The 26,657-nt window shown below is 40.9% G+C and overlaps 3 protein-coding genes across 4 annotated transcripts in view; 2 read left to right on the top strand and 1 right to left on the bottom strand.

Moving 5' to 3' along the window:
- Window positions 1-3,062: 3,062 nt before the first annotated feature.
- e2f8 (E2F transcription factor 8) lies at window positions 3,063-9,791 on the top strand. Of its 2 annotated transcripts, none has more exons than XM_005744397.2 (13): window positions 3,063-3,347; window positions 4,458-4,727; window positions 4,821-4,974; window positions 5,202-5,513; window positions 5,653-5,814; window positions 6,502-6,639; window positions 6,730-6,936; window positions 7,067-7,151; window positions 7,368-7,869; window positions 7,988-8,254; window positions 8,348-8,477; window positions 8,644-8,990; window positions 9,288-9,791. In XM_005744397.2, exons 2-13 carry the CDS (start codon window positions 4,557-4,559, stop codon window positions 9,453-9,455), a joined length of 2,643 nt encoding a protein of 880 aa, XP_005744454.1. In that variant the 5' UTR covers window positions 3,063-3,347; window positions 4,458-4,556; the 3' UTR covers window positions 9,456-9,791. The 2 variants fall into 2 exon arrangements, with proteins under 2 accessions (XP_005744454.1, XP_005744455.1); XM_005744398.2 differs by lacking the exon at window positions 3,063-3,347 and adding an exon at window positions 3,891-4,068.
- Window positions 9,792-11,424: 1,633 nt separating this feature from the next.
- Window positions 11,425-16,982, top strand: csrp3 (cysteine and glycine-rich protein 3 (cardiac LIM protein)). The gene is made up of 6 exons (XM_005744396.2): window positions 11,425-11,541; window positions 14,192-14,303; window positions 14,949-15,120; window positions 15,277-15,406; window positions 16,462-16,555; window positions 16,758-16,982. Exons 2-6 carry the CDS (start codon window positions 14,192-14,194, stop codon window positions 16,829-16,831), a joined length of 582 nt encoding a protein of 193 aa, XP_005744453.1. The 5' UTR covers window positions 11,425-11,541; the 3' UTR covers window positions 16,832-16,982.
- Window positions 16,983-21,022: 4,040 nt separating this feature from the next.
- zdhhc13 (zDHHC palmitoyltransferase 13) overlaps window positions 21,023-26,657 on the bottom strand; it is a 9,884-nt gene continuing 4,249 nt past the window's right edge. The window contains exons 3-17 of the mRNA XM_005744395.1: window positions 26,499-26,621; window positions 26,043-26,120; window positions 25,660-25,804; window positions 25,460-25,524; window positions 25,133-25,295; window positions 24,099-24,224; window positions 23,887-24,020; window positions 23,695-23,795; window positions 23,265-23,389; window positions 23,121-23,183; window positions 22,935-23,028; window positions 22,531-22,614; window positions 22,284-22,441; window positions 21,798-21,895; window positions 21,023-21,578 (exon numbers count right to left, since the gene is read on the bottom strand). Of these exons, the coding sequence (XP_005744452.1) occupies window positions 21,443-21,578; window positions 21,798-21,895; window positions 22,284-22,441; window positions 22,531-22,614; window positions 22,935-23,028; window positions 23,121-23,183; window positions 23,265-23,389; window positions 23,695-23,795; window positions 23,887-24,020; window positions 24,099-24,224; window positions 25,133-25,295; window positions 25,460-25,524; window positions 25,660-25,804; window positions 26,043-26,120; window positions 26,499-26,621 (1,693 nt within the window). The 3' untranslated portion in view covers window positions 21,023-21,442. The remainder of the gene's footprint in view (window positions 21,579-21,797; window positions 21,896-22,283; window positions 22,442-22,530; window positions 22,615-22,934; window positions 23,029-23,120; window positions 23,184-23,264; window positions 23,390-23,694; window positions 23,796-23,886; window positions 24,021-24,098; window positions 24,225-25,132; window positions 25,296-25,459; window positions 25,525-25,659; window positions 25,805-26,042; window positions 26,121-26,498; window positions 26,622-26,657) is intronic.

Below are 26,657 nucleotides of genomic sequence, written 5' to 3'. Positions count from 1 at the left end.
CCAGTGCAGCAGCGCCGCCCGGCCCCACAGAGCCCGGGACAGTCCACCCAACCCCACCACAGAGAAAACTGCACCCACCCACATGAGGCTCATTCTGATGCGATGGCCATCAGTTTTTAATTTTTTATCTGTGTTCATGTTTTTCCTGATTAGAAAAAAAAAACGGTTAGAGGTGCCTTAGCAGCATCAGAGTCTTAATTACAATTGAGAATAAGACACAGTCTTCCATAAAAAAGTTTCAACAATAGCTTTAGCATACTGACTTATCTGAAAGTTCCTAAAGCATAATTTGTTGGATTCCATTTGCACACGTGTAGAGTCAAGACCATCCCTTTTATTATTATATTGCCACCTGGACTGAAATTATGTCACCAGCTAAGATTTATATGCTTATGATGACCAGCTGGGAAAACTCTATTATCATGACACTGGCTATTAATGTCTGTGTGTAATATAGATCATCTTTTAAAGGGAAGATAAAATACTCTACTTATTTATTCACTATAACCCACATGGGTAGTTTGAACATTATTTGTGTAAAACGTTACACTTAAAGAAGTTTAACATGTTTAATTGTTTTTTTTGTTTTGTAGGTTTTACTTCTTGGCCGCCTCATAGCTTGTTCTTGTGAATGTCTACATGGGAACCAAAAGTGTGAATAGTATTGTAAATGGCCTGTATTTGTATAGCGCTTTTCTAGTCCCTAAGGACCCCAAAGCACTTTACTCAATCAGTCACCCACCCATTCACACACATATTCACACACTGGTGATGGCAAGCTACATTGTAGCTACAGCCACCCTGGGGCGCACTGACAGAGGCGAGGCTGCCGAACACTGGCGCCACCAGAGGGCCCGGTGGCGTATAGTATAGCAAGTTGACAGAAAATATTACTTTTGACACTTATCTGGTGTGCATGCTAATGGGTAGGAGAACCAATTTATACCTTAAGTGAACATTTTGACTGCAAGATTGTTTCTTACCTGTGTTTTCTTACAAGGGTGTTTCAACAAAACGAGTCCCCAGACTTCCTGAGTGCCTCTTCAAGGTGCCAGGTAGCACCAAGTAATTTAAAAGGGGATTAGACAGTCATATTGGTTTTTGTTTTATTTATTATATTTTTTATTTTATTTTTGATCATAAGTATCTAGGCCAGTAGTTGTTGTGATCTATACAGTGTTGATCCCACATTGATATCAGTAAGTTATATTATCAGATAAGTTGTGTGTTTTGTTTATTATTTTAATGGTATGGCTTGGGGGTTAATTACCAGTATAGTCTATGAAAGACTGCCAGTTAACATCAGAGGCTGTTACTGGAACCATGTCCCACCACTCGGCTACATTGTTTTAGTTTGTGTTTGTCAGTGCTGGTGGTGAAACCTGGTTGGCTTGTACCTCATCTCTGCCCCAAGCCTTTAACTGGAAATTTCTCATGGTGAGCATTGGATAAGGACTATAATAAATTTGTTTTGACTCTAAATGTGGCTAAAAAGGAGACCTTTCATATACTAGATGGTGATATGCCCTTTAAAAGTATACCCAAAATGCACTCTGTGAAATTTTCGCTATCATCATAATTTAATCTGGGGGAGTTCCTACTGTTAAAATGATGACAAATCCCATGCAGATGCATGGTGCTGAACAATGGTGACAGAAAACATCATGCTGACCAGAAATTAGATTTAGGCTTTAGACTGTGACTATGTTAATGGGTGTCAAATTGATTTGGTTGTTGTCATTTCAATTCAAATCAATTCAGTTTTATTTATATAGCGCTAAATCACAACAACAGTCATCTTAAGATGTTTTCTACTGTAAGATAAAGACTAAACAGCAGAGTTAACAGAGTTTAAATTAGTTTTGAGCCCTTAAATGTTCTCCTATGCCTCACCTGTATCCTTCAACACAACCTGAACTCTCTTAGGCAAGCGTTCCTGAAATGTCCTTAAGCAGTTTTCGGTAATAGTGCTCCAGTTTTGTTGAAGGACGTTCAAAGCTCTTCTTTGTGCTACCAGTCTGTTTGGGATCACTGACATTCTGACTCATTCACTTGGATACTTTCCAGATTTTAGGATTATTGTGTAGTGAATCAAAATCTGAATGCAATTTTCTGTGTTCATAATAAAAGGATAAGCGGAAGCGAATAGATGGATGGTGTTCATGTCATCAGTTTTGACAAGATCCCAACACCACTGGCTGAAATGCAACCCTAAACCATGAAAGAGCCTCCACTATGTTTTACAGACGGCTGTGGACACCCACTTTTGTAACTCTAAAAGTCGTCACTGATAGTCTGTCCAGTTCTTGTGTAATTTGGCATACCTCAGCCTTTTTTTTTCTTGTTTCATTATTTCTCTTGACTTATTGACAGAAACCTTTACAGTGAGAACATTTCTGAGTCTTGGGTCTCAGTCACTGATTTTTATTCCTTTTTCTACAGGACATGACTCTCAGATACTGCTTATCTGCTCTAGATGCGGTTTTAAGCCTGACACTTCTTCTTTTGCTCTCCACTTGTCAAGTTTTCTAAGATTTTTGAAGGACAAACTTCCCGCCATGTTGAGATAAGCCAAGTTTGGGACTAACGCCTCTTTGGAAGTCACTGTGGGCGTAAAAATACTATTTTATTCCTGTTAAACTGAGATACATTTGGCTCTTTTTTTTCGTAGATACACAAAAGAAATTAGAACAAATAATGTGTTTACTTGGCTGCTACTAGTAGCAAAGTGCATTTAAAACTGGTTCTTTGCTAAGTTTTCTGCTTTGTGTAGACACAACACTGGGTCACCCCCTGAGTTAAGTGAATTTTTTATCCTTGAGTAGATCATTATTGAGTACCCCAAAAAACAGAAAAACACGTTCCCCTGAGAATGATTGCATACAAAACCTGGACTGAAAATGAAGGAAATGTTTGTATTTTGACTTCCTTTTAAAATGGAACTTCCTGCTCGGAAGGTGAAAGGTTACGTGACGCTACAGATGATTTGGGCCCGCCTTTCTCCCCGCCAAGAGGTATGGGGTGGGTGTGACGTGAGCGCGCATACTCGTACTGGGCGGGCCAAATGTTGCCGGTCACCGACACAACTGGGCAAACTTTTCATAACTGTAGTAACGTTGACCAAAAGGCCACTGCTTACTGGCGGAGGAAGACAGAAAGCTGAGGCGCGCAAACTTTGCAGTAATTTTGTATGATTTTTGACGTTTCTATCGCCTCTGTGCACGCGGAGAAGCGCAGTCCCATAATAAAGTCCTTATTGGCGCTCGGACCAGACTGCCTGGACTCCATAACATACTACTGCGAAGATGTCAAGTTTCCTTTGAGAGAGACACATTTCGTGGATTTAGGTGAGTCTGTTTATGTACTTCTCTAAGGTTTGGGAGCTTTATTAAAGCACACACGAGATCTAGACGGCTGGAAAGTAAATGTTGGTGGATTTTTTTCCACTGGCACTGTACGTAGATGTGTTGATTTGCTAACAACTTATAGCCTAAACTTTGGTCCTTATTGTTTCTTGAAAGCCAGTTGGGCTTGGTTGAAATGTTTCTTGTTTATCCGGTTTTACTGTTTCTTATCGGACGGTGGGCACTCGTAGCTGGCGTACGTGACGCCCACCCTTAACCGTAGGACGTTTTTCCACCGGAAAGCAGACTCGGCATAAAAATAAAGTATCGTTCCTCATGGTGGAACTTAGTAATTATTAACTGTTTGCCAAAAACGTATTAAAGGTTAAAGCGAGCCGTCACTGTTGCTTTAGGCACGTTCCGCGCCAAGGATTTCAAAAAACTGTTTACCTGCGCGGGACACTATTAACTTCCTCTCCGCTGCCTCGCGCCTCGTTCTCATTGGCTGCTTTAGATAAAAAGGGCGGTACCGCTGCGATTCGGTGGAATGTACGTCAGTTACCGCCAATATTAATCATGTTTTGATGAGTTTTAAAAGATTTCTTTGACAAAAATTACCAGGAAGAAAAGTCATGGTGTTTGTTAAACTGACACCGTGAACATTATTAAACTCATAATTTTTTGCACTGCCGGTTCCCGGCAAATATATTTACCCCCAAAAGAGGTAAGATTTTCTCTAAAAATGTATATATACATAAGTAAGATTTATAAATATAATAACGAAGAAATCTGGTCTGCAGGTTTAATTTTTTATGGCTATTTAAGTGAATTGCCTTTGTATATGATTTTTCTTAAAGTATTTGATTGTTTTGAACTATACCGTTAACATAGGTAACGTAATACCTAGATAACTATAGCTCATATGATCCTTATTGAACTGTTATGCTAACTTGGAAACTGACCCAGAAGTCTCATTCAAAGCTTAATAAGTACAGCGTAATATGGCCACGTTTAGATAAATTTTTTTTATTTTTTTTATTCTTACATTTCAGTATTAACCAGAGAAGAAATATGAGGCTTGCATCTTAATATGTCTTCTCCTTTTCTCACCAGGATGGTGGTTTTGTTGCACCCTAGGTATTGGTAAAAACAACAAAAACGCCAAAGACATTAACTGGTTCGTGTGGTGTCTTAGTGGACAACCAGATCACGATGGGTCCCCTCACCACACCTAAAAAAGGGAGGGAAGTTGGTTCAGTTGATCCCTGGACACCGACCTCCAACCTCAAAATGCTCATCAGCGCTGCTAGTCCTGAGATCAGAAACCGAGAAAAGGAGCTCTGTATGGACAACGATGGGCGGGATAGTCTTGAATCTACACAGGTACAAATAAAATACTAGAGCTGATGTCACAGGCATCTTCTGGTATGTTGAGATGGTAAAATAGCTGTTCTTGTCTGTTGTCTTTTTTTACAGGAGCCTGAAAATGGAGAAGAGTCAGAGAAAATGATTAGCAGAAAAGAGAAGAGTCTGGGGCTTCTGTGTCACAAGTTCCTTGCACGTTATCCAGATTACCCAAACCCAGCCCTCAACAACGACATCTGCCTGGATGATGTGGCCACTGAGCTCAGTATGTCTATTAAGCTCATAGATTGCAGCTAATGATTGCTTAACTTATTTTGTTTAGCAATAGCTCTTATGATACATCATATCTGAGTTGACTTGTTCTGCTTTAGGCAAAAAAACATACACAAAAACACCATGATCTGGTTATTCTGGTTTGTTTCATTTTCTCCTCCAATGAGTTACTTTTACCTAATGAGTTAAGAAATTTTATTTTTTCTCCTACGCTCACAGATGTGGAGCGCCGACGCATTTATGACATCATGAACGTGCTGGAGAGTCTTCACATGGTGAGCCGCTCTGCAAAGAACCGCTACACCTGGCACGGCCGAACCAAACTGGCTGAGACTCTGGCCATTCTGAAGCAGGTGGGCGAGGAACACCGGTACAGCCAGCAGATGCAGCAGATCCGCCAGCGCCTTGTGGAAAAGGAGTTTGACTTTGACGGGGAGGAGAAGGAGAATGAGGTGGTGGACTTGGAGAACGGAGAACACGGACAGAAAGAGCTCTTCTTTGTGGAGCTGCCAGGAGTGGAATTCAAAGCAGGTGGAGAAGATTTTGTTTTTATATAAACAATAAAATTGTCGTTTTGAATTTTGCGAGATAATACACAAATACTAATACAAAATGAAACAGTTAGGTTCAAACACAAACCTTTGTGTTTATTGTCCTATGTCTTGTCCAGCCTCTGTCAACAGTAGGAAAGACAAATCTCTGCGTGTGATGAGCCAAAAGTTTGTCATGCTCTTTCTGGTGTCTAATCCTCGTGTGGTCAGTCTGGACGTGGCTGCAAAGATCCTGATTGGAGAGGACCAGGCAGCAGATCAAGACAAGAACAAGTTCAAGAGTGAGTACAGAGCCTCATCCAAATAAGGTGTAGTGTAAGGATGTCAAACTCATTTTACTTTGTGGGGCATGTACAGCTCACTTTAATCCTAGGTGGGTCAGACCGGTGAAACTTGTTTTTCTGATGGTGTGAAAACGTTTATTGACACACATTTCTGAGATGTTTGAGATGTCCTTTAATTATATGACAAAAACAAAAATAATTGGCAAAATGTCTTCTTCTTTTTTTTTTTCTTGTTTGTTTTGTTTAATGTGAACACAAATTTCTACAGTAGATTTTGAAAATAATAATAACTTTCTGTCATTTAACGGTGTATTGTTACTTATTTACTTGCTGTAGTATGAATTCTGATAGGGAGTTCTTTTGTCAGTAGAGCGAGATAAGAGAGAATGAAAAGCTGTAAAATGTATGACTTAAAAGCCTAAAATTTAAAAGTCGAAAGTTTTACAAACATCTCCAGTTGGGCAAGATTGGAGTCTTAGGCGGGTCCTTATGTTTGACACCCCTGGTATAAGGTTAATCGAGACTGCGTCGTGGCATACATGTGAACAATGCATGAACTCTATGACAGTTATGATTGAGGTGGGGGTAAAGGCATCTTATGAAGTTTTAAATGTTGATTATGTGTATTTCCTGTTTTGTGTCTTCACTAGTCAATATTAACGCTGTTTGGTTGTGTGTTTGCAGCCAAAGTGCGGCGGCTGTACGACATAGCTAATGTGCTACGAAGCCTGAAGCTCATTGAGAAAGTTCACGTGGCAGAAGAAAGGGGGAGGAAACCTGCGTTCGAATGGCTCGGCCTTGACGATTTCCCACAAGTCATAGGTATCACCAGAACTCCCTGAAAATTTGGCCCTCAGTTATAAGGTGTAGTCGTAGCGTTCGTGTTTTCTTAGCACTTAACTCTTCCTCTAGACTCGGAGAACACCTCAACCGCATGCCCACCCAAGAAGAAAGGCGTACTTGAACCACGTGCGTCCGCCGACAACTGTGCCAAAAATCTCTTCTCGTCACCGGGGACCAAACGCAGCTTCACTCGCCACCCGTCCCTCATAAAGCTCGCCAAGAGCATTCAGGATGATCGACGCAAGATCAACTCGGCCCCCAGCAGTCCTGTCAAGAGTAAGCAGAAAAGACATTTCTTCATTTAAAAAAAAGTTCCTTCTCCAGCAAATTATTATGAATGATGCAATGAAGCTTCTTAATTTTCTTTTCTTTCTTTTTTTTTTTAAATTTATTCTTCTGTCTTCAGGTGATTCCTCAGTGAACAGTGACTTCCCAAACAAAATGGCCCAGCTTGCTGCTATTTGTAAGATTGAACTCGACCAGGAGTCAGCGTAAGTTTAGTTCCATTTAGTCTGTCACTCATCCTAAGCTAAATCTTCAGTAATAACTCTGTACGTTTTACCTTATTTGGCTTTTGACCCACAGAGATTGCTTGCACGTGCACAAACTTACCTCATTATATTAAACATTTTGTCATGTTTCAATGTGAGCATCCACTTTTAAAAAGAACATAAAACATTTAAATGATTGTCCTGCTTGTGTTGCAGGACTGGAGATGAAGGCCTAAAGCCTGCTGCTGCAGAGGCAAACACAGGTTACGTGTTACAGCTTCCCACTCGTACTTCAGTGGAACCATCTCATATACCGTTACAACCTCCAACTCAGGAGCAGGCAGTCAATACTACTGCCAACCCGATCCCACACGCCCTGCTGGCAGCACAGCCATCAGGGTCTGTTGCCTACATCCCCGCGCAGTGTTCGCCCCTGATCCCTGTACTGTTACCTCAGCAGCGAGGGAGCGGGCCCTACGCCGTGTATTTGAACCCTTCTTCGCTCAGGTCAAACCCTCTGGCCAGGCCGCAGCCAACTAGCCTGGCAGTGCGCTCTATGACTTTTGAAGATAAGACTGGGCAGAGCCCAAATGGCCAGTCGGCAGCTAAGAGCTACACAGCCGCCGATGCAAGTCCCTCGGGGGTCAAAAGGCTGCGTTCAGAGTTGGCATCCGAGGGCAGCCCCTCTAAAGCCAAGAGGTCTGACCCCACCTTTAAGGTGAGAAAACTTAAATGTGCCATTTATGTAATAATCTGGTAATAACCAACACAGAACTATGTAACTGTATCACCCCGCACTGTTCATTTCTCAGCGCCTGTCTTTGTTCACCTCCTAGGACACCTCGCCAAAACTCTGTGAGATCCTGCAGGCCCGCCTAAAGGCCCGTCGTGTCGGTCAGCTCACCAGTCGGCCCTCGCCTCGCGCCCTCCACCTGGACCCAGAGTTTGTCAACACCCCCGGCGGGGCTGTAGCCAATCAGACATTAGAGCAGAGTTTGGAACTCCTACTGGACAGAGAAGAGAAGGTGGCAAATTCTGACAACGAGGCGGGATTAACACCAGTCAGGGCTGTTCCCCTCACACCCAGACAGCTTCATGCTGAGGTAGAAGTGCTAAAAGAACTTCAAGGATCAGAGGATGATCTGTTAGTAGGTGTTCATTTGTTGATTTTCTTTTGTTCTACTCTACCTATCCAGACTTTAATCCCAGCTGGATACTTGATCCCAATCTCCCAGCAGTCCCTCATCAGCTACAAGGAAGTTCAAAGTTCAGGAGCAGAAAGCAACAAGATCTCACCTCCCAACATCTACCAAACACCAACTGCAGGTAAATATTTTATTAAATGTGCTGCTCGAGCTCTGACTGTACATAGATTTTATACTTAAACTGTCAAGAAAATGTTAGGTCTCCAGTTATCATTGTGTGCAGCACAGTAAAGATTGCATAAACAACATCCAAACAACAGAACTGACTTCTTTTACTCTGTCTACAGGCTCCAGACCTGCCCCAGCCCAGGAGATTACGCCCACCAACCTTCGGCTTCAAAGACCCACTAACGCAGCCTCTCCACAGGCCACCCAGCAAGCCCACCGCCTCAACAGTCCCAGTCCTGCCATCTTAAACTTCACCCTGCAGAACCTCGGTCTGATCTCCAGCTCCAGCCCAGGAAGTGCATTTGCTACACCTCAGACTCCAGAGCGTGCCAACACCCTGACCAGTCCATTGCCGAGCCCCCTGACTCTGCAGCAGAGGGCCATGGTTTTCATCAAACCTCTGTCCCCTGTGCACATTCAGCAGACTGTATCCCCACATCAAGTGGCCCTGATCGGTGTACAGCAGGTATAAACAAACAGTGTGGGCCTCTAAACCAGACTTAATCTGTTCTGCTTTCAGACTTCATGGCACACATGGATTTACATGCATGTCATCAGTTTTCTTGGCGGTGTTTTTGAGTTAGTTTCAGTTGTCTCACTGATTTAACAGTTTGAGAGAGGTGCTTCTGATTGTCTGATTAGACCTGAAACAAGTGTTTTATTATTGAGGTGATAGGATTTAGTGTTCATATAAGATCAATGAAATGAATATACTAATTTGGTTGAGAAATATTAGTCTAACTAATTATTGTCTGTTTTCTAGCCCCTGATGGCCACCCCTAAAGGGAGCGGGGTCCCCCAGCACAGCTTCTTTCACACACCGGTCTCCCTTTCGCCTCTGGCTGCTGTAGTAAACACTGCCGGACAATCATCCACCAAAACTGTACACATCCCTCAAAGAAAGCTGGACGTTACCACTGATGAGTCCTGAGGGCCCTGAAGGATCTTAGAGTACATATTTGTGTGTGTGGGTGTTGTTTATGTTGTGGGTGGATGGGTGTTTTTTTTTCTTCCCCTTTTTAACCTGTTTAGCATTTACACAGTATTCATTACCTCTGAAAACATTTCACAGCAGCTTCACTGCCTTCATTCTTATGACAGCCAGCTCTAAAAGAGCAGGTTTATCCCGATATTCATCAACACTACCGTCGTGCTCATTGTGATGCTTATGTGGTCTGTTTCACAGGAATAGAATGGCATGGGGAGAAATGCAAGAATAAGATTTTTTTTATTTGTTTGTTTTGGGTTTTTTTTTTGTTTGCTTTGTTTTTCCATTTTCTGCTAATATGGATATTTTTATTCCTTTTTTCAGTTTGTCAGTACTAGTAAAATGACATCAGCACTTGAGTAAAATCTAGCAAGATCACTTTTGCACATACGGCATGTACATGTTAACTGTTACCCCTTGAATGGAATTGCTGAGAACCTGTGAATATTTGTAAGACATCCTAAGACAAATGAGAAATTGTGAGATTAATTTATAAGAAAATTACACTTGTATCTGATGTCCTGCTAAATTTAAAAATGCTTAATAAATTTTAAATATGTATTTTGTAAAAAAGAAAAGAAAAAAAATGCATCCTTTGTCGCCGTCGTCGCCAACTTATGAACAGATCGCATTTACATTCCCTCTCTAAATCCCTTCATCCCCAATTGTTTGTGGCAGATGGCTGCCCCACCCTGAGCCTGGTTCTGCTGGAGGTCAAAAGTTTTTCCTTCCCACTGGTGCCAGTGGCACAGGTGGGTCTAAAACTATTTTTAAAACTGGGAAACGGCACTAGCACATTATTTCTGGGTCTTGATCATCTGCTTTCATAGTTTGAAGGATCCACTGCAGAGTTCTGACCTTTATCCTAAGATGAAACCTTTATATCGTAATAGGAACGGTCTGTCCTGGGATTATGAGGCCCCCACCCATAAGACACAAGGGGCTCACAGAAGAGTTTAAGTATTAAAATGATTTCAAAGAAATAGTTAGCAGATGTGCAGATTTTGGATAGATACATTAGCTGGCTCTGTATTACTATCGTCTAAAAAACCAGTGAGTGTTCTGTCCCTCCCATAGGCTTCCCGTACATGGTCTTGATTGCTCAATCTTGAAGCTCTACTCTTTACTCTGCACTTTGTTTTTGTTTTCTTTAATTTGTCACCAGAGTTTCTGAAGTAAAATTTTATTAAACAGAATGCATTAACTTAAAAATGTTAAATGAATTAAGCTACTTTACGTGGATCTGTTGTGGACATTTTATTCAGATTGATTTTGTTTACTGGCTATTCTATTCTGTTCAATTTCATATGTCTATTTGCTACTTGTTCATGAGATATTTTTAGGCTCTTATCTCTTGATGGCCTAGCAGCTGACTGGAGACAGTCCTGAAAGCCTTCTCTCTTGAGCTTAAGTATGAAGTATCACTTCAGTAGAATAAGTAAAGAGATCTGACGTATTCAAACGTCTGTGACAAGCTGTGTTTACTTTCCCTTGTAGGAAGCTTAGGACCAATCTTTAACATTTGTTCTGCAATTCATTTCAATTCAGTTATATTTATATAGCACCAGTTCACAGTAACAGTCACCTCATGGCAATTTATACTGTATGGTGAAGATCCTAAATATTAGAATGAAACTTCCAACAATTGCATGACACCCCACGACCCTACAACTAGATGTGAAGATCACCAGGTCACTACCGCAGCTCAGCCATGTGTTCACCATCAGTGGTGCAACCAATAGTTATATTTAAATACACCGTTCATGCATATAATCCTGTAATGCTTCTCTGCTGGTAGTCAGACTTTCCCGCACTCTGTCTGAGGGCAGAGCAAATGTCTGAGTGGCTGATGTTCAGGCCTCTTTCAGCTTGTGATGAAGGGTCAGAGGGCCCTGCTTAGTCACAAGTTATTTTAGGAGGATACTTTCATTGAAGTGTCACCAGTGGACCGTGGTGATGGTGAGACAGTATTTAAACAGCCCAGAAGCGCTCATCACCAGTCAGCCACAGAAGCAAGCTTGGAGTCAAGGTAAGGACCTGCTGCCTTTTGTATTAAAGCTCCCTTTCAGGGTTTGAGTAGTTACTCCAAGCTAAGTAAAGTACTCGATGATACTTTTACTTACTACTTTAATTTTTCTTGCTAGAACTCTGTTTACATTGACGCATTTATTATACACAACCATGAACGGCTGGCGGCACTTTCACGTGAAATTTAGGATCTGTCTCAGTAATATTCAGTTGTTTTCAGTGTCATTTGAAGGAGAGACAGCTCAGCTTTTGTCTGTCCAATATGACAGTTAAGCCCCTGTTCCTGGAATATCACATACCAATGCTGTGAGGTGATGGGCAGCCTTTGATATTAGTGCAAACTGGGATGTCAGACAGAACGCCAGCGAGGGCAGAGCTGCCATTCCTGAGTAAATGTTAGGATGGATGTTAGAGTTAAAAACTGACACATCGCAGTGAGACAATATCAGAACTGATTTGATTTGATTTGAAATCTTCGTAATCCTGACGACGTGTATTCACGTACATGCAGGAATGTACACATAGAGATTACACACACACAACCACCAGAAAACATAGAGATTTTATTTGTTTGTTTAGGTGAGGAGATGATTTTTAACCTTTTTTAAATTCAGTATAGTATCCTCTTTCAAATTTTATAAATTTAAAAATGTAGATGAGGTAGATCCTCTAAAACAGAGATTCCCAAAGTGTTGGGCCCGCCCCTTGGGGAGGAGCAGAGCCCAGAGCCATTACCGAGGAGGGGGCTGGTGGGGGGGCAGTGGCGGTATGAAAAGATAAGAAAAAAAAATGGTAAATGGTAAATTTACCATAAGAAAAAAAAAAAAGAAAGCTTGGACCCTGCAAGCATTACGGAAAGCTTTTTGACGGGGCTTCCACACAAACGCAAAGCAGGAGATGAAGCATCGTCAAATATGTTTCCAACTTCATTCTAAAACAAAAACTAGAAAAATGGTGAAGCATGTCTGCCCTTTGGCTTCACCTGCACAAGTGCCAAGGTAGGTCTCCCCTGCAGAATTGGTTTTCCCTGTCGGGAGCACACGCTGGGCTCTCCAAATCACGAACAGTATCCCACATTCTTGATTTTTAGTTCACAAACACTTCTTATAATGACTAACTAATCCTGAAATTTTGGAGATGTTAGATGTTACAGTAAAGTTACAGCGGGGTACAAATAATGTCAGGCTGATCTTGCCGTAATTTTTCCCCCCTGTCCAAATCACTGACAAACAGTATGCCACAGTTGTTTATGTTTTTTAACCCATTTTGCACAGAGAGACATTTAAAAAAAATGTATTGATAGCAATGTTGAATATTATTACACAGGAGAAAACAACTACAAGTAAAATTACACCATGAGGCCTCTGCTTTTCTAAGTCTATATGTAAGCATGTAAAAACAGAAGATATTAAGATTAGCAGTAACAGTATTTTGTCTCTATCTGCAATTCATCTCATGTAAACCATAACATGGCGCACAGTCTGACGTAGGAAAAGGCACATACCTTTGACATTGCGTGACAAACTATTCCTCGTCCACACAAAACGCAGAAACAAAGTTTTTAAAAAATCTCAGTTTTCGGTGATTTGAAGCGCCGTTTACGTGTGGACGAAAGGCTCAAACGCATAGAAACAGCTGCGTTTTCAAAGGTGTAGGTTCACAAAGTTAGTAGTTTATTACTACTAATTTACTAGTACCGGTAGTAAATGACTACCTGTAATTTATTGCAGTTTACTTTTTTGTTCAATCGTTTACTAAATGTTTGAGGTGTGAAATAAACCGCAATGGAGTTTGAAAACAAAATATGGGTGTGTGTTAGGTGGTGGGGGGCGCGAAGATTTTTCTTGGAAACAAAGGGGGCCTAGCAAAAAAGTTTGGGAACCACTGTCATAGGAGGTCATCTGACTGTTGATGTTTTCTCTGTATTATTGTAGGGTCATTACCTAACAATATAAAAAAGAGGTGACTATTGTTGTGATTTGGTGTTACATAAATAAAACTGAATTGAATTGGATTTTTAATATGATTACATACATGTACAGAATACTGGAAATCAAGTCAGTCCTTACATTGACACTGATTTAATTGCACGATGTTTTACTTGTCTATGAGTAAGCACATGCCAACAACAGTGGGAAGGAAAACTTCCCTTTTAACAAGAAAGCTCCAACAAAACATGGCATACCAAAGGGCAGCTATCTGCTGAGAGCAGTTGGGGTTGAAGGAAGTAAGTCAGAAAAAAAACTCCTTGAGGGGACTGTTGTTTTGATTTGGGGCTGTATAAATAAAATAATTGTATAAATAAAATAATTGAATTCAACTGAATTGAAAAAAGAAGACCAACTTTAGGCGAGTGGTGTATAAAAACATAGTGAGTGTAAAGAGTGAGGGAAGAAGAAATCCTCAGTGCATTATAGGAAACCCTCAGCAGCCTAGGCCTAATGCAGAGTAGGATTCAGGGTCACCTGATCCAGGCTAACTTTATCAAAAATTAAGGTTTTAAGCATAATCTTAAAAGTAGAGAGGGTGTTTCAAATCCAAATTGGGAATTGAAATCATATTTACATTTCAGTTCTAGCCTGGAAAACAAGACAACAGATCAATAGATTGTTTGAACTACTTTATTCATTTATTTTGATTCACTCCTGAAGATGCCAAACTGGGGAGGAGGAGCCAAATGTGCAGCCTGTGAGAAGACAGTGTACCATGCAGAAGAGATCCAGTGTAATGCAAGGAGCTTCCACAAGACTTGCTTCATCTGCAGTAAGCAGACCCGCACTGCCCCAACAGAGGGTGTCATGGTGGATCTGGAGAATCATGCAGATATGTGATAGAAGTAATTTACACTTAACCCCCCCCCCCCAGCTATTTTCCTCCTTCCATTCACCTTTGTGTATCCCATCTGGGCCTGCATCATTACTCAGCAGTCCCCCTGTATTTTTCTGTGTTTAATGACCTGCCTGCAAAGCTTCTTTGATTCTTCCACCCTGCTTCTGTTTGGCTTGCTTGCTGATTTCATACAGCCACAAGTGCTTAACTGGATCACTCAGTGACAGTTTACTTTCCCAGTTTACTGTCCCCTACACCAAAACATACACTCTCCAGCTGGTCAGTAGCCTGTGTGACTGCTAGATTGTTCCACTGGGAGCTCAGAAAGGCCTCTGTGAAAAGCTCACCCATCTTCTGAGTCTTCATCTTTTCTCGAACTTTCACCTCATGATCCCCTCTCTTTCTACAAATAGAAATACAAGACATCAGACTATGTGTAATGTTACTGCTGACTGATAACACTGGCTAGGTGGGTGCTTTATTTAACCTCCATTATACCACCATGACATTCTACTGAAAACATCTCACACAGTCTCATGGTCAGCATGGTACTAAATGTGTGTGTTTCCTTCACACAAGTGAGCTGCAGAAAGGGGCTGGACAGTACAACAGTTGCTGCGCATGAGTCTGAGATTTACTGCAAGTCCTGTTATGGCAAAAAGTACGGGCCGAAAGGATATGGGTACGGGCAAGGAGCTGGCGCTCTGAGCTCTGATCCTCCTGGACAGGATGCAGGCCCTCAGCCTCATGAGTAAGTGTTCATGACAGATAAAGACAGAGCACCTTATAACCTTAACCTTAACCATGACCGAAACAGTGGTGCAGAGGCAAATAACCTTAAAGAGAAAAATTGCTTTAAAAAATCTACTTTGACCAAAGATGACATCACACAGCGTTTCTTTTCTAGCTCCAAACCTCGACCAGCCTCCTCAAAATCCACCGCCAATAAATTGTCCCAGAAGTTTGGAAGTTCAGATCGCTGCCCTCGATGCTCCAAAGCAGTCTATGCAGCAGAGAAGGTGATGGGAGCCGGGAAGGTGAGGACCATCCTGTTATTCTTTGTGTGCATCTAAAGTATGACTTAAATTCAAAGTTACTTGCTGTTGCCCAATCAGACAAACAATTTAAATTCACACCTTGTATCTCTTCTAGATGTATGTTTTTATTGCTGATTATTGAGTACACCAAAAATCAAAGACACAACACCAAAAAAAACCCCCAACCCAATCAGTTTGGACTCTTTAGGCCACTTAACGATGAAATCAAGACTTAGCGCCTGATGTAAGTGTGCCACATGTTCCTTATGGGTCCACCAGCTGGCCAGGAATTCCTTCCCCAGAGCGGAGTCCACTCCAGCCTCATCTCAAGCAGACGAAGAGCATCCTCCTATCCCCCTCTTGTCCCTTCACTGGGCCCATCACATCCCAGCCCAGCTCGCATTCTGCATCGGAGTCCCTCATGCGATGCCACCACAGCTCCCCTCGCGTCCGCGTCCTGTAAATAAATAAATAGGGGCCAGAGCAATCATCCCGGAAGAGGCCCTGGCTTATAACTATGGCGGCCCTTTCCCAAAATGGCTGTGCCCGTCATACGACAGTGGGGAGAGTGTTATTCACATATGCAGGCAGAGGTACACATCTGCCCGGAGGTCGATTACACGCAGCGCCTCCCACTGTTGCACTTCTCGCAACAGTCTCCCACTGTCTCCCAACTCTTTTTCACCTGGCCTTCTTGCATTCCTCTTCATGTCTGGGGCTTCTCTCCTCCAGTGCTCAGCTAGCCTGCCTTAGGTCTTTACACAGCTGATAGGCCACCTCTGGACATACCCATACCTCAGCAGGTGATCCCTATCAGCTAATTGTCCCATGCTCAGCCAATCCACAGTGGATTAAAACAATGTCAAATAAAACACCAAAAACCATGCAATACAAACAGAAGAATAAAATCATAAAACTAAACTCGCAAATAAACTAAAAAAAATCGAAATGAAACCAATATAAAAGATAAATATAAAGTTCCACTGTGTGACAATATCATGTAAGGAACTTTGTAGCACTTTGTTATTAATAATCACAAATATGTGCGTCTTTAGCCTTGGCATAAAACCTGCTTCCGCTGCGTTCTGTGTGGTAAAAGCCTCGAGTCGACCACAGTGACAGATAAGGATGGAGAGCTGTACTGCAAAGGTACACATACACACACACAAACACACACACATTGTAAAGATGGTTCTTGTTTATCTTCATTGCACTTTAAAACCAGAACATTTAATATTTAACCAGAACTACAGGAAAAAACCAAAGCAGCACACAGTACACACAGGTCATATTTGAAAACTACCTCTAAATGTTGATTATTGACTCAGTCAATTCTCGTTTTTCTCTGCAGTTTGTTATGCCAAAAACTTTGGCCCCAAAGGATTTGGACTGGGCAACGCTGCAATGCTGGAGGAACGACAGTAAAAACATGCTTTTAATAAGCCTCCCACTCATCGTGCGGCAGCTGTCTCAGGGAGACCTTTGCACTGCTGTAAATTCAAAATTATTTTTAAAAGTGGCTAAATTGTTCTTGTGATGGTTCAATGCAGAATAAAAGCATTTTATTACTTTAAAATTGGTTTTAATGCAGTTTATTAAAAACATCTTGAAAGACTAAGAGCAGAGCATAAGAACAAGAGCTCAACAGCTTTCTGTTGTCTTTTATAGTTTTGATGATAACAAACGTGCCTGAATGTATTTTGTCCCCTGTTATTGTTGTGGTGCAAAGACTTTTCTTGCTAAACTGAATTACTACATGTTATTTGCAATCATAATTCTGTGCGCCCCCTTAATAGGAATATCAAATCAGCAAGCGATAAACAAATACAATGAGTTAATATTTCCAGAAAAATTATGTGTTGGCAGCCAAGCAGAGCGACACTGGATGACTCGTTGAACCAACAGTGGCTATCTCGTATTATTGAATTAACGGAGCTGACGACACACAGAAAAAAAATTCATCAGATAAAAGTGTCTCCATATCATGGCTTACATTAAATTTTAACAGAGTTACCTGTAACCTTGTTTTTTTGCCAGTCCTGTTTGGTTCTGTAGCAGTCAGAATTATTGTCGGAAGGCCAAGAATGATGCCCAATGGATTTGTTTTACCAAGTGGATCATCATGGCCTTGCCATATTATCATTTATTTTATTTTCGGTTGTTAGAGATGGGACAGACATGACTGAGGGATAGGAAAGGGAGAAAGAAAGAAAGAAAGAAAGAGAGGGAGGGAAGGAAAAACAGATGGGAAGAGAGACAGTGAGAAAGGGCACTTCAAAAAAATAATCTGGATCACCTGTTGAGAGAAGAAAAAGCAGAAGAGAAAACAAACAAAAAAGAGAGCAACATAATAAACACAACACCATTGCAATAATCTAGCTAAGAGTAAATGACAGTAGATACTAAACACTGAATGTTATTGTGCAGCACGCAACATCAACAGCACGCAATGTGCTTTGAGGTAGCAGCCAAGAAAGGTGTAGTTTGTGTCTGTGAACACCCATGCGTACACCTGTGTGCACACACCCAAAGAGGACCATCGGAAGGGCAACCGTGCCACCCTCCTGGGAAGAGCTGAGGAGAGCCCCAGACAAGGGGTCACCTGGCAGCGAGTGTGGTGAGGGGAGATAGGCCTCCATACCTTGGAGGGCCTGAGATGTACCCAGAGAGGTGGAGTCTCAGACCCAACCTGACATATAGACACAGATGAACAGGCACACACACAGACAAATAAATACTTGGCACTCACCCAACGTGGAGACAGACACAAATAGACACTGTACACACAATCACACTCCCCAAACATACTTTATACTAAGTATTTGTAACTAAGTAACTAAGTAAAGGCAGGAAGTACTTTGGTACTTCCTGCCTTTGCTCTTTGCTAAGGTTTTAAAATCTGTCTGTGAAGGTTCTCAGTCATCCAGGTCATCGTAGTCAAAGGAGCTTGTAAAGAAACGTGTCTGGACTTCTTTAAGTTGCTTGAAGATGTTGCACCTCTCATCCGAGAAGCTTCTTCAGTTCTGAACAGAGAACATCTGCAGCTGTCATCAAAGAGAATTCAGTGATGTCTGTCGCCGTGACTGTGACATGGCAGCCAAAATTAAAAACTATATTCTTCTATTGTTATTTTTTATTTGAATTTATTAATTTTCAGTTAATTTTGAAGTCAGGTTGTTATTGAGTTTAATCCCTTTTTCTTAAAATCCATTCCATTTGAAGTATTTATGAATAAAGCGATTGTTCATTTTGAAATATTTAATTATAAAATATCTTTTATTGTACATTAAATTATCAAGCAATAAATATATATAAATTCATTGCTTTTATATATATATATATATGTGTGTGTGTGTATGTATGTATAAGAAATAGAAAGTACAAATATTTCTGTCAAAATGTAGGAAGTAAAAGTTAAAAGTTGTCAGAGAAAAAAATAAATACTCGCACAAGTTTTTTTTTCCAGGATATATGATTGGCTTCATTTAGTATAGCTTTAAAGTAAAATAATGCTATCTTTACTGCGTGTTTTTTTTTTCAATCCTTTTGCAATCATAATTATGATCTGAATGCACAGTTTTGTTTGTTTTTTTAGCCATCAGATTTACTGTCTGAAGGCCAAGAATGATGCCCAATGGATTTACTTTACCAAGTGGATCATCATGGCCTTGCCATATTGGTCAATTTGATTGACCTTATTATTATTTATTGTTATTATTATTTATTTTATTTTATTTTACTTTCAGTTGTTAGAGATGGGACAGACATGACTGAGGGAGAGGAAAGAAAGAAAGAAAGATTTTGATTGATTTTTAAAAACACATTTATTCACTCAAAAGTGAACCAAACAGTCAGTTCAAACCAACACATTGCTAAACACAAGTTCAGAGTTATTTAAAGTAAACAGACTACCTTTATAATCCCAAAGATTTCGAAAAACACCCAGTCCAACCATATTGAAATAATATTTATATACTCTAACATCACTTTTGCTCTCGAAACACTTTTGAAGAGCTCAACACAATCAGTATTTCGTCCATTATCAATCTTGTACTTTCTACTCAAGTAAATTTCCAACTTTGCTTGGCCCAAGAAAAAAAATCAGCAATTGTCCCTCTTTTCTTCTTCCCCTGTGTCATATGAAAAACCAAAAATAAAACACTGTTGTGTGAAAACTTCTCCAAAGGATTCCCAAATACCATTAAGTACTGAAAATCAATCAATCAATCTGAAACACTGTACAAAACAATGAAAAATAGTTTCTCTCATTGAACAAAAAGGACATGCATCTGAAGACCCAGGGTTAATGATGGACAATGATACCATGTAAAATCCGCCACTGTAAATCACCAGCTTTCTTGGTCAATGGTGGCTTGTACAGCGACCCCCATACAGGGCCCACATCAAAACCAACCTTAAAATGTTCTCACCAAGGTTTTGAACGTCGATATCAAAACTACTATGAGTTTCTTGAGCAAACGCTATGTCAATGCATTTAGATTTTAAAAGGTCAAAATACATCGCCCTTTTTCCATGTCCCTTGCACCATTAAGGTTCAAGGATGGGATTTTAAAGCTACTCATAACCATACAGAAAAAGATCCATAAAAAAACAAGAATACAGCATCGTATCTGCTGTTTTCCCCCTGTCAGGTATAGCATCAAACTCTGCGAAAACTGATGCAGAAAATTAGAACCAGTCTATACACTTCAGTGTCCCTCAAACCATCAGGGGTCCTTTGTCATATCAACCATTTAGCTGAATCAAGAAACAACTCTCTATCAGGGAAAAAATCTTGTATAACCACATCTCGCTTTCCTTTGGTTACTTCCAAAAAACTCTTGTTCTAAACTGTACCCATTACTTCTCTGACCATCAGGAATAGAAGAGTCAGATGACTCTCTATCACTATCACTCTCTCTTCCACCCTTTTTGTTTGCCTGCATCTTTTTTGGCTTTGCACCTTTAGAGTCCTTAGGTTTCCTTTTTGTATGTGGAATCTTAAAAACACTTTCATTATCCCCAAACAAATTCCTGTCACTGTGGATCATTCCATCCACATCCATTTCCTGTTGTAGTTGTACTGGCGTAGTTGTGTGGCCAAACTCCTCACACACTTCAGCAGAAGTAGCGGCAACCTCACTGGTGTCCTGACTGCTAAGAGTCTCACATCCTGAAACTCCGCCCGTCTTTCCATCTCTGACATTGAATGCTGGGGCTCCATCCCGTGTGTCACTTGCAGAAACACCTTTGCCCCCCTTACCTGCTGAGACCCTTGCCAAAGTAGGGGAGACCGGGGATAGTTGTAACGTGGGTCAGTTGTAACACTTACAATTTCTCCAATCAGGGCTAAGTTTCAAATGATGTGACTCATCCTGTGCATGCCCAATTCAGTTCTGCTATCACATGTGAAAAATCAGCACATTTGTCAAACACAGACAATTTAACACGAAAAAAAACAATTTGTATGCCAAAAAGTACGTTTTTCTACTTTATTTCAATGTTTAATAGCATTATCTGAGTAGAAGTATTGACCTGTTTCTTCTTTTCTTTTGTGTCTTTGTTTTGTTCGTCATCCCCTGCTGTACTCAGAGGCCCAAATCCACTCAGAACCAGTTAAAAAGACAGGCACAACATCGTTTTATTGAAGTTTTATAGTGGTCATTTGTATTAAATGCATGCAATTTTTACAAAAGTCATAAAACCAATTTTTCCACACATACAAAGTCCAATTCTTCTTTTCTGAACAGATAGTAAAAATAGTTTTAATGTGTTCATAAAAACAGGACAAAACCTCCATCACAAGTAGGCCTCTAAAGGTTCTGTTATTTTCCCTTTACTTACACTGGTCAAGTATAAGGCAGCAGCAGTCTGTACAAACAGCAACTGAATCAAATATCTACATGTTTCTTTGCGTTTTCCCAATTCTGAGTATTGCAGTCTCTTTCCACAAGGAGCCACCACATTAAAAAACAATAAATAAATGTCTGTGCTTTTGGTCCAGAGTCTGACCCTTGACCCTGAGCGTGGAGGAGGTCAGACCATGTCGGTGTGACCGAACACATGCTGGTGGCCAGGTTGGAACTGCTGTGTCCAGTCAATGATGACCGGTTTGAAGAGTCCACAACAGCGGAGATGGAAGAACGACACCAGGTTCCTCACCACGCCCAAACTATGAACACAGAATCAGAGAAAAGTGACTCAGCTGACCGACAACATAAAGTACGAGTTTAGGTTAAAAAAAAACAAAACAAAACGCACAGCACATGATTTGCCAGTAAATCCTAAAGAGCCCATGGCTCAAAGTTGCTACAGACAACTAAGCAAACAATTTGTAAATATCAAGATATAAGTTATACGATAAAGACAAGAAGAACTACATGCAACTCACTTGAATGGATTTTGTCTCAGAGAGACAGGTTGCCCGAGTTTCCTCTGGCGATGTGTTAGATTTGTTCGCTCTACTGCCGTCAGTCCCAGGAATGCAATCTGATCACACACACACACACACACACACACACACACACACACACACACACACACACACAAAATGAGGTATGTTGTGTGTTAGAGCAAGAAAAACAAAGAACTAAGCTTGGGGTAAAATTTAAAGACTTTTGTGAAGGCCAAAGCTGAATATTTCCATCTATATTTTAAAATGATTAAGCAAACACTCAAAACAAAATGGAAAGCCGGGAATTTTCTCTGGTCTCACCCAAAACACAGAATTTGTAGTAATTTATGTTGAATTCTGCCAACTAATCCCCTATTTTGAAACATTTACAGAAAACGCAATATGTGCGTGACAGTGAATACTATATCCATATGATATACAGAGCCTTAGAACCCCATTAAGAAACTCCAAACAGCGAGTCACCTGGTAGAGCTGCAGCAGCAGGGTCAAAGTAGACCAACTTGTATGATAGACGACCAGGACGAAGATGCAGAGCAGCCAGGGAGAGCACCCTATCAGGCCAGAGAAGGTACCCCACAGGCCCTGCTCCTCGTAATGCAGCATGCAATGAGCGGACCAGTCTGAAAGAAACATACACAGGCATGTTCATCCAGGGTAAAGGTCATAGCGTGTCAGATGGCATGGCTACACTAGCTGTTGCAGAACTCACACATGACACAGCCGTACAACATCCAGGCTCCCATCAGCACGAGGGAGAACAGAAAGAGGATGAAGTAGTGATGGTTCCTCGCACCTGGGGAAAAGAAAATAATCAGATTAAAAGATGCAAAAAATTAAAAAAGGTGATAATTTAGTAGCAGTGCGTCAAAAAAAAATCCAGTCACTTTACTGGACATTTATGGGAAAGTATTATGCTCTCCAATAATATGAATGACTAGGGATCAGAGCACTTTATCTTCAGAAAAAATACTGTATAGTTTTTTAATGCATCCCTTAAGTCTTGATATACTAGACCTCCTAAATAAGACATGACTTTCTCAGATTTGTCTTCGTGTTTGACAGTTCTTCCTGCTGTTGCGTAATTTGAAAGTTACGAACAGGCTTGTGTGTTACCAATGCAGCTGTTGGTCCAGATGGAGTGGTGGTCCTGCTTGGCCACACAGGCATCGCAGCTGAAGCAGTGATTGGCTCTCATTGGCTTCTTTATCTGTAAAAACACATGGTATAAAATAGTACTGGTTGTCACAGTTCTAATGGTGCAGTGTTATTAAAGAGGTGGTTGCAGGTCAGCGGCCTTACCATACAAGAGGTGCACAATATCCTGGGGTCCAGACAGCCGGCTTCAGCCAACACCAACACATTCTGTCAACACAGAGGAACAAAACATAGCTCAGCTCCATGTAAAACATTTACATGGAATATTCTGAACTCTGTCCTTCTCACCATTTTCTTCTCCTCTTCAGTTGCTCTGATGAAGCCGGGGTCCGTCCTGCAGGTGCGGAGGTAGTAGTAGAGTAAAGCAGTGGCATTCAGAGTGAACAGTACCTGTACTGTGGCACTAGGCTGATGTGGAGTTTCAAGTTAAGAAGGTCTCTGTTCAGTTTGTCATCAGAATATGAATGAAACCCAGTTGCCTAATTTATTGGCCTCCAATGACAGATCTGTTTCTCTTTACTGATGATAAAACTATGCATCGCTCTTACAACAGAAAGAAAAAAACAAAACAAAACACACACCCTCAGAGAATCTTCCGGTTTAAAAGCATTATCCATCAAGTGCATTCATGAGTCTTGCTTATGTTTTTCATCTGGTACTGACTTGCTTCTCCCAAAGGAAATGCTTTAAGGTGTGGTTTCATTTTTTCAAAGGATATCTGGCATAAACCAGAGGCACCAGGTGACAAGCATCCAAAAGATTGAAGCCATGAGACTTGAAGCTTGTAGGTTGGACTGAAAGTCTGAGCCTGGGAAATTCCTGTTTCATGCAAACATTCATTACTAAATCAATAACACAGGTTTTAATAACAGTAGAGTACATTCGTGAATCAGTGGAAGTGTATCCTCACCTTGTAGCCAGATTAATCACACCTATCACACAGGCCAACAGGATCCCTTTGAGTAACCAGGATTCTGAGTTCATATCCACTATTGCACCAACACCTCCAAACAAAGCCGTGCAGAGTAAAAACTGCAGAAACACCTGAGAAATACAGGGAGAGGATTCTTTTAGAAGAGTCACTGTAGACTGCTAAAAACGTGTTATTTAAAACAAACGTACCCTGTATCTGTTCACGACTCGCAGGCAGCGAGAGTTGGAACGAAGCCTCTCCCGTTTGACCTGATTGAGCATGTGCATGAGCAACGGGCTGTGCACTTGGTGAGCCAAGTCGATGGGTGTGTGACCCTGAAGAAGAACATCAAGAACCCCATGAAAAAATGAATCACTGATTCAGTTCAAAAGTGGGTATAATTGTAGTTCTTATAATTGACTGTTTACGCTGAGTACATGAACTCTATTGTCAAACGCAGTGCAAAAAACCCAAGTTTAACTTGTGTTAAACTCAAGTTTAAGGGCATACTTCTATTGTAGTAAATGAATCAAGAAACAGCTTATTTATTGTCAGTCTGCAGATACATGCAAAGCTATTCAGAGACATGGAGTGAGCAATACTATTCAGTGCATTCTCCAAGAAAATCTTGGTTGTTTTTTTTTAGTGAGCTCAGCAACTCAGACTTCATTATAGTGGGCATCAAGACTTAATGGAATACTGTAGGAATACTGTGCATTGCCTATTCATTATTTCATATGCAAGCATTTAGAGCTGAATAATGATGAAAGCAAGGTGTACCTGTTACTTGGCCTGATCTACTAAGATGGCTTACTTACTTAATAGTGAACAAAGCGCTCATGCAGAGATTAAGCAAACACATTCAGTTGAAAAACAAAACAGTGTGCTCCTAGAATATACACCCAGAGTATCCAGTTCAAAATCCTACGTCTCCTAGAAAACCTGACCTCTGAACACTGACTTTATCATCGGGATTCAAACTCATATGACAGTAGCTGCACCTGTGGGATCAACTCCTACAGTTCCTCGTTCTCGAGTTATCGCTTTCACAAACTTAAGTGTTCACGCGCCCACCTCACCGCTTGCCTGCCTGACCAACAGGGTGATGACATTACCCATTTAGCCTTTTACAGCTAAAGGTTAATAAGAATAATAGTCTGTTTATGTATTCCAACATTATGCACTCACAATAATGTAAAAAAAAAAAAAAAAAAAAAAAGTGTTTGAATTTATTGAAGCTCACGTTAATGTTTTCTGCTTCCACACTGGCCCCAGCCTCCAGCAGGATGTGGGCAGCATCTACATTTCCTGCCAGCACAGCACAGTGCAGTGGAGTGTTCCTGTTGACTTTGTCCACAGCACTCACGGAGGCATTATTTTTGATTAAAAAGTTTGTTGGTTCAGGCCTGTGATAGAAAGGAAACATCTTACTTTGTTACAGCACATTTAGATACTATCAGAATACTTTTAGCAATCAGAAAAAAAGGATTATGCTAACAAATTATACTTAATTTCTTATCAAGACAAGCAATCAAAGCACTGGGGTTAAAAAAAGAGAAAGAGGCCTTACCCGATAATCTTCTGTGCTGCTAACATTAGCGGCGTCTGTCCATTGCAGTCAGGCCCGTCAACTTCCTGGAGGCAACGGAGAAATTGAGAAACAAAACCACAACTTGCGCAAAGTGAGAAGCAAATGTAATCAGAGAAAGAGTGAAAACAGAAGTGTTGCAGAGAGAAAGAGTGGGGTATAAAGTGATGTGTATGTCTGACCTGTCCCTTAGCTATAAGATAAGCTGCTATTGCCATGTGTTGGAAGAGAATAGCAAGGTGGAGAGCCCTGTAGCCCTCTCCATCTGCAACAGAGGGGTCTGCTCCATATCTCATTAGCTGGATTACCATGGGGAGGTGGCCCTGTCTGGTCATTCAAACAAAAACATGATAATGGACAAGTCTTAAAAAACCCAGCAGACTAGTTGTAAAACAGTTACGTAGCCTCACTGAGGACACACTGCCAAAGTGCATAATCTCTTCTAATGCAGGTAAACTTTAACCAGTGGTTGCTGGTAAACCAAAACTAAAGTAAAATAATGCATATGCAAAACAAAGCAAAGCAGCCCAACCCAGCTCTATATCGTGCACAGCCATATAGTCACCTTATGGCCCAATGAAGTGGAGTAGAGTTCAGGTCTCCGCCCAGCTGGTCTACTATTGCTCCTTTGGAAATATAATACCTGTTAGAAAACAAAAGAGAACAGATGTAAAGATCATACTTCAAAATATTTTGTGGGTTTTTATTATTTGTATTCATTTATTTGTCTCCCTGGTTTCCAGTTTTTGTTTAGCTACTATTTGTTAATTATTTGCATTATTATTCATAAACTTAAGTGCCGAAAGAAAGCCTGTGTTGGTTATATATAAAATGCAAACTGATCATTTGTCACAATTGTAGTATTTTTTTATGTATAGATTCAAGAAATTGTCTAGAATAAATAATTATACCCCCCAATTTGGTGTGTTGTGATCATTTGCAGTAGATGTGTTCACAAAACACATTTCCATTTCTTTCTTTCTTTTCGTTGTCAGACTGAGATGAGATCTAAAGGCCTTACTTGACCAGCTCTAAGCGGTTGTTGATAGCAGCCCAGTGCAGCAGGGTGACGTTCTCTTTGTCTGGCTGCCTGACGTCATATCCAGCTTCCACCAGCTCCTTACAGCGCTCCAGGATTCCAAACCTGCGGAAACACACACACACACACACACACACACAC

Source organism: Pundamilia nyererei, unplaced genomic scaffold (genome assembly GCF_000239375.1).
Source record: "Pundamilia nyererei isolate P.nyererei 1_Seehausen unplaced genomic scaffold, PunNye1.0 scaffold00143, whole genome shotgun sequence".
NCBI classification, from domain to species: Eukaryota; Metazoa; Chordata; class Actinopteri; order Cichliformes; family Cichlidae; genus Pundamilia; species Pundamilia nyererei.
Note: the sequence above shows the minus strand (reverse complement) of the source record. Positions and strands in the feature narration are given on the sequence as shown.

What these genes read in the sequence shown, in the direction of transcription:
- e2f8 (XM_005744397.2), top strand. Translation starts at nt 4,557, where the DNA reads ATGGGTCCCCTCACCACACCTAAAAAAGGGAGGGAAGTTGGTTCAGTT. An exon ending in CGATTTCCCACAAGTCATAG is followed by an intron (nt 6,640 to 6,729) that starts GTATCACCAGAA and finishes CTCTTCCTCTAG; the next exon opens with ACTCGGAGAACACCTCAACC. An exon ending in CTACCAAACACCAACTGCAG is followed by an intron (nt 8,478 to 8,643) that starts GTAAATATTTTA and finishes CTCTGTCTACAG; the next exon opens with GCTCCAGACCTGCCCCAGCC.
- csrp3 (XM_005744396.2), top strand. Translation starts at nt 14,192, where the DNA reads ATGCCAAACTGGGGAGGAGGAGCCAAATGTGCAGCCTGTGAGAAGACA. An exon ending in CAAGACTTGCTTCATCTGCA is followed by an intron (nt 14,304 to 14,948) that starts GTAAGCAGACCC and finishes CCTTCACACAAG; the next exon opens with TGAGCTGCAGAAAGGGGCTG. An exon ending in GCAGGCCCTCAGCCTCATGA is followed by an intron (nt 15,121 to 15,276) that starts GTAAGTGTTCAT and finishes TTTCTTTTCTAG; the next exon opens with CTCCAAACCTCGACCAGCCT.